At 31.7% G+C, this 7,093-nt stretch overlaps 1 protein-coding gene across 2 annotated transcripts in view; it reads left to right on the top strand.

Annotated features, from left to right (window-relative positions):
* The window catches only part of LOC102579913 (vacuolar protein sorting-associated protein 18 homolog), a 68,217-nt gene that overhangs the window by 58,240 nt on the left and 2,884 nt on the right, over positions 1-7,093 (top strand). For both annotated transcript variants that reach the window (XM_006361493.2, XM_015315330.1), the window contains 2 exons: positions 3,133-3,288; positions 3,511-3,672. In XM_006361493.2, coding sequence (XP_006361555.1) covers positions 3,133-3,288; positions 3,511-3,672 — 318 coding nt within the window. The remainder of the gene's footprint in view (positions 1-3,132; positions 3,289-3,510; positions 3,673-7,093) is intronic.

Below are 7,093 nucleotides of genomic sequence, written 5' to 3' on the forward strand. Positions count from 1 at the left end.
TTTTTTCAAGAGGGGTGTATGTATTGTGTACATATATTTTTACTATTTTAATTTGAATTGTTTTTATAGTTCTAATAGAAATAAAATTATTTTATCTAATTTTAATTTATATGAGATCGTTTGGATAGAATGTTTTTTATCTACGAATTAAGTGATCTTGTGCGTGAAACTATATATATATCATACTTATATTTCTAGTATTTTGATAGTTCGAAGCTTGTATTGATAGAAAGAATCAAAAAATATAGTAAGACGGGATCCTTAAAGCGCTTGTATTGATATGAAGAATTAAATGATCTAGCGAGACATGATCCTTGATCTGGATAGAATATTGTGGGTGAAACTATATATATATATATATCATACTTATATTTGGTTTGGTTTGATTTTTATCTTTTCGATTTAAATTTTTTCGGTTCGATTATTTGGTTATGTCAACAATTAGAAACATAATTAAAGTTATATTTGCAATTTTATATATATATATAATTTGGTTTTTTTCGGTTTCTCCCTTCGTTTTTCTAAAATCCAAAACCAAAACAAGAAATCAATCAATATAAATATTAATCCAAAATAGAATTCGATTCAAATTTAATGTAAATTATTAGCATGTATTTAAAAATATTTACATAATAATAGTAATATTAATCAGTAATTAATTAATGCAAGTAAATATTTACACATAAAGCACCTTTCAAATAAACATCTAATAAATCCTTAAATTATAAACCCCTGTAAATTTCTTTCAAAATTGATCATTTAAATAATATTTAATATTTTAAGTTTTATATCAGATTTTTTTCTTATTTACATTTTAAAATATTTAGAAAATATAAAAAATTCAACCAATAATAATAATAATAACAACAATAATAATAATATAAAAACACATCACCTAAATAGGGCGTTTTAATATTCCTTTTTTTAAAAATAAATAAATAAAGTAATTATCCAACTAAATAGGGAGTTTTAAAAATTAAAACTTCTCATTTTTAGTCCTACTTATAAACAAATTGAAAAAAAATTAAAATTAAAATTATTTAAAATTATTTCTCTAAAAAAACACACTAACTAAACAATCTGTTTAGTTTACGTGAAAATTTCTTCTTTGTTTTATTTTCTTAAAATTATTTTTATTTTGACAATTAAAATTTAATAATAATAATAATAATAACAACAACAACAATTATAATTATAATAATAATATAAAAAAACATCCACCTAAGTAGGACGTTTTGATCATTATTTTGAAGAAAAAAAAAAGTAATTATCCAACTAAATAGGGAGTTTTAATATTTCCCATTACACTCCTACTTCTAAACAAATTGAAAAACTTTTAAATTAAAATTATTTCTTTTAAAAAAACACACTAACTAAACAATATGTTTAGTTACGTTAAATAAATATCTTATTTGCTTTTATTTTCTTAAAATTAAAATTCTATTTTGACAATTAAAATTTTAAAATTCAAAAACTGAATGCTAAACAATTAAATAAGAAATATGAAGTTAAATTTTTTTTAGATATCTCCATCATTATTTTAAAATTTTAAAATTGATTGTCAAAAAATTAAATAAGAAATATTCATATATATATATATAATAGGAGAGGTGATAGCTCTTACTTATATATATATATATATATATATATATGATATTTACAACTGAAAAAGAACTTTTTTCTAACGTCTCTTTTCCTATTTTCTTTATACATGTTGGTGAGAATGAAAAGATTTTTGGACTAGTTGATGGCTGATGGGATGTCTTCTTTCTGACGCTACTCTACTTGGAAGACTCTTTGAGCTTTCTTTTTTTTCAAGGGTATATGTATTGTGTACATATATTTTCAAGAAAGATAAAAAAAAAGACTCTGTATTTCCTTTACTTTTTCAAGAAAAAACTCTTCTTTCTTCTCTTCTCTGTACTTTTTCAACTTTGTCCTCTTTACGTCGCCGTCGTCGGAAACTGATTTTATCTTTTTTCTTCTCTTCTCTGTACTTTTTCAAGCTTTGTCCTCTTTACGTCGCCGGAAATTGATTTTTTCTTCCCCAAATCTTTTCTCGGCTTCGGTCAAAGTGTCCGGATCGGATTGACCGAATCCGACACGCACCCGCGCCCACACCAGTGTCGCGTCAAGACGGGTTCGCTTGCAAATATGAAGAGTTCGCGCAACATAGACCACTGGTAAAGAAAAATTGCTCAACGGCCCACTAATTGTCTACCCTAATCCTCAACCTCCATGGTCCCCTATCTAGGTTCAAGTCCTCGGTGAGTCAAAGATGTGGCATGTCCGGTCTAATTACCCTTCCCTAATTCTTTCCCGGTCTACCTCTACCTCTAGTTAGACCTATCACTGTCAATCTCTCACACCTCCTCATTGGGGCTTCTGTGCTCCTCCTCTGCACATGATTGAACTATCTCAGTATTGTTTCCCACATCTTGTGCACCACTAAATCCAGTCCTACCTTGCCCCGTATATCTTCGTTCCTAAGCTTGTCTCTCCTAGCATGCCCACACATCCACCTAAGCTTCCTCACTTCTGCTACCTTCATCTTCGGAAGGTGAGAGTTCTTGATTGGCCAACATTCAATCTTATACAACAAAGTCGGTCTAACCATAACTCTATAGAACATAGCTTTAAGTTTTGATGACACATTCTTATCACATAAGACACTAGACGCGAACTTCCACGACTTTGATACCATGTAGAATTCGAGAAATAAGAAATGCTTCTTTGTATTGCCGTATGTCTTTACATCCCATGAGAAAGGGTATTTATACAAGTGAATCCTAATTGATTAACGAAACATAATGTATTGCAATAAAAAGAAATATTCAATGTCTACAGTCACGCTAGAAAAAGGAAAAATAAGTTATCCTAGAATCATGCTAATTAATTTACAAAATGAACATACATATTAACCAATGTGGGACACTAAGAGTAGTATTATATAAAATAACTATATAACACTATACTCTTAGCTATTCAAACCCCAATGGCTTGAGGGAATTATAAAGCTAAGTTATCTCACAAATTCTCCTCTTTCTTACACTTATGTTATCTTTTCATTCTGTAATGGTCATTTCTATGTTCAACTGCTTCTACATTATTCTTTTTCAATAATTTTTGTAGGAAGCAATTTGCTCATCCTTAGAAGATTACAATGAGCAAATTGAAAAACTAAAGCAGGAGATGAATGATGCAACACGTGGTGCCGATAACATTAGAAATGACATCAGCGCTCTTGCTCAGCGATATACTGTAATTGATCGGGATGAGGAATGTGGGGTAATGGCCTCCTGATGTTTGTTCTTTTGCATTTCTTTAGCAGTACCTCCATCATATGCTTGTATATGTATTGCTTTTGCATATAATATGTGTATCCTGCAAGTTTTTTATTGTTCATCATATCTGCAATATATTTTGTTTCCAGACTGCTGTACATGCATTGCTGTGGTTTTCTTTCTTCTTTTCTTTTACTAAGCTTCACTCCTATATTTTCATTTTTAGGTTTGCCGGCGGAAAATATTAAATGTGGGTGGTGATTATCGAATGACTACAAGTTATATGTTTGTTGGACCAATGGCTCCTTTCTATGTCTTTCCATGTGGGCATGCATTTCATGCTCAATGCCTGATTGCTCACGTGACAAGGTGTACTAATCAAGCTCAAGTAAGTAACAGAAGTGTGTGTCCTTTCCTTACCAGCTTCTGCTTATCATTTGAATACTGGTTGTACTGCTTTTGTCTTCTGGTCTCTTCATATATCATATATGTGCAACCACATGTTTATTTATTGGATCATCTGTATTTTCAATTTTGCATTATTGATATTGACAAAACATGTTGAAAATGATCTCGTCACTTTTGCTTAGTGCAATTCTGACAACCGGAAGAATTTGGTTCTTTGCTTGAATATTTGTTTTCACACTTTAGGAATTGTTAGATTCGATGCTAGGGTGGGGTGAAGTTGATATTTGGTTTTACCACCTCCTGGCTATTGCCAAAGTCTTAACCACTAAACCAACACATCCAGATAGTTATTTTGCAGGTTGCCAGGTTTTTGGAGAAAGTTATAGAGTTTCTGATGATAGTGTCTTTTTCTTTCTGGTGTTATGTCGGTCTTCTCAATATTTAGCTGTCTAGGAATTCTGAAGAGACCTTGGTTTAACAAGTTTTCATGGATACGACTGGGTTTAGGCATTGACTATGAGTTTTGTAATTGGTGTAGTTGGAAAATGTTCTCTAAACCTGGTTGGGTAAACACCGTTACGATCCCTTGGCTTTCATTAATAAATTGCAGTTGTTAGGAAGGTGATGAGAGAATTATGGGTAATTTTCTGTGGAGTGCAGTGGACAATGGGATTATAGTTCTATGGTGGAAGTTCTCTTCAGTTTTTGTTCTTTCAGGATGGTGTAGGAAATGGTTGATGTTTTATTTAGGTGATGTAAGTTATAGTTTCAAGGTGGAAGTTTCACCTTTATATTTTGGTTTTCCAGTGTGCGGTAGAATTGGTTTGGTGTTGCCTTTCGGTAACTGTCACAAGAATAGGGGAAGTAGCACAAAGTGGTATTTAAAGAAGCTCAACATTCATGGAACAATTGATAAGTAACTTGATAGACTTAAATAGAGTGAATTGCAAGAGTTGACTTCAAGTCCCAAATCTTTATGTCACAGTATATACTCACTGTGTTTATCAGACATTTGCATGTTGGAATGGAAATCATCTTCTTGGCATTGCTGTTGCAATTTAATTTCTTTTTTTTGGCCTAGTGGTCAATGAGGTGATTGATTCCTCAATCAAATTAATTGAATCCCAAAGCAAATCAGGAATCCAATTGCCCATAATTTATGAGTTCAATTTTATGCTCAAGTTTCAATTTTTTGTTGCCAATTGATGGGTCAAATCTCATTTCCCCCTATTTTCAAGCTTCTGTTAAATTTCTATTTTAAACCTCAAATACCATGTTTGATAGGTGGAAATATATCCCAATATCACCATTCAAACTTATTAGTGAATATCATATCCAATATATTAATACTCTTGTCCCAAAATAATACTCCTAACAAGCATGCAAATTGAAGTAAATCTGGTACCATAATCGAACAAGAAGCCAAAACAGTGTCACTCAAATAGAACCAATACATTAACTTGTATTTCTATTTGTCTAAAATGATTAATATGATGATTTCATAATAATTATTCTATACCGAATCATAGTCATCATCATTAATTTCAATCATGCCATGAAATTACTTTCCATCTTCCGTTCTTGTCACTTTCCAAGATCAATTTTATAATGATATTCTTCCTAGTCAATTTAATAGGGCAATATTATACCTGAGCACTACTATCAAATGCATGAACTTTCGACTCTCCTAGATCTCAATTCACGCCACTAGTGAGTTGAGGAAAAGCTCATTTACTGCCACCACCAGTTCCCCCAATACCTCATGTTACCTTTCCATGATGAAAACAAGAAATGTTCTAATGCCCAGCTAAAACGTGAGCAACAATTGGGTCTCTTGACCCTGTTCCTTACTTCTATATCATTACTCAAAGCCTTTGATTTGGCCCACATTCTGACTCCTTCAACAAATTGTTTTCTAAGGTTATGTGCAATGATTTTGACCCAATAGTCCCAAAGTAAATTAATTATTGTTGAAAATTGTTTTCAGTTACTGCAATAATTTTCTTTTTAGCAAAATAAGTTGCAAGTTTTAGGATGATTTGAGTTTTAAATTTCTATTAGGTTTTGGTTAGTTGTTGAGATATTTTAATGTTTTTTGAATTTGGAATTATAAAGATTTTCTGTTGTAAGTTGGCTATTTAAAGCCCTCCTCTGCATAAGAAAAATATTGTGAGACATTTTCAATCAATACTTTTAACTATTTGTTGCACCATCTTTTAAAAAAACCAACAATGGTGTCAAGAGCCTCATTGATCTTATGGGATTTGTGAGTTCTTTGAAAGAACTGTTTTCAACTCATTTTTTTCATTTTCAAACCATGCTTATTTTCAGCGCAAGGCTATTTTCAATCTATTCCAACCCATGCTTATTTTTAACGCGCAAACTATTTTCAACCAATATCAATTTTTAACCTACTTTTTCAATCGTGACAACTAACAGTCTCTCTTTCAAAGTCCCACAAATTTTTCATCGATGAAAACTGTGAGAAATATTGGAAAAGAATATTATTGAATTGTTGTTGTGTCTACATTATTACATTGAGACCCTATTTATAGACCCTAGAATACAATCCTTTACAAAGTAGGATACTATTTAGTATTCCTATTTCTATTTCTATTCCTATTCCTATTCTAATAGGATTGTATAAACCTATTCCTATTCTTATAGGATTGTATAAACCTATTACTATTCTAATAGGATTGTATAAACCTATTCATATTCTAACACTCCCCTCAAGCTAGTGCATATAATTCATGTACCTAGCTTGTTACAAATGTAATTAACACGCGGACCGATGAGGGCTTGGTGAGATATCTGCAAGTTGATCACTCGACTTCACAAAATTGACAATCAATCTCAATGTTCTTGGTCTTCTCATGAAATACTGAATTTGATGCATAATGCCGATAAAATACAGAGTGATAAAATTACAGTGTTGGAAACTTTCCCAAACCAAGCTTGCAAAGACTGTTTCAGACCATAGAGTGACTTACGTAATCAACATACAAGGCTACTAAACTCCCCCTGAAGCAACAAAATTAGGTGGTTGCTCCATATATACTTCTTCACAATGCAATGGTCGTTGCAAGTGCTCAAAATCTAGTATAAAGTATATGGATCATGTTGGAATCAATAGACGAGCGATATTAAACAAGTCACCGAAAAACTGGCCGAAACATGCTCATATGTCGGAGTATTAAATTTGATGGCTAAAAGTGGTCACAATCTAAGAAATAAAATTATATGGGTAGGGTCGGAATAATGTCATGATCCAACTAGAAAATAGAAATTATATAGGAAAGGTTGGATTGATGGCACAACCCTATTGAAAAAGAGAAATAATATGGGTAGGGTCGGAATGATGGCACAACCCTACACAAATCAGATTTGAGGAGTCACCG

This window comes from Solanum tuberosum, unplaced genomic scaffold, assembly GCF_000226075.1.
Source record: "Solanum tuberosum cultivar DM 1-3 516 R44 unplaced genomic scaffold, SolTub_3.0 scf00360, whole genome shotgun sequence".
In the NCBI taxonomy this organism is placed as follows: domain Eukaryota; kingdom Viridiplantae; phylum Streptophyta; class Magnoliopsida; order Solanales; family Solanaceae; genus Solanum; species Solanum tuberosum.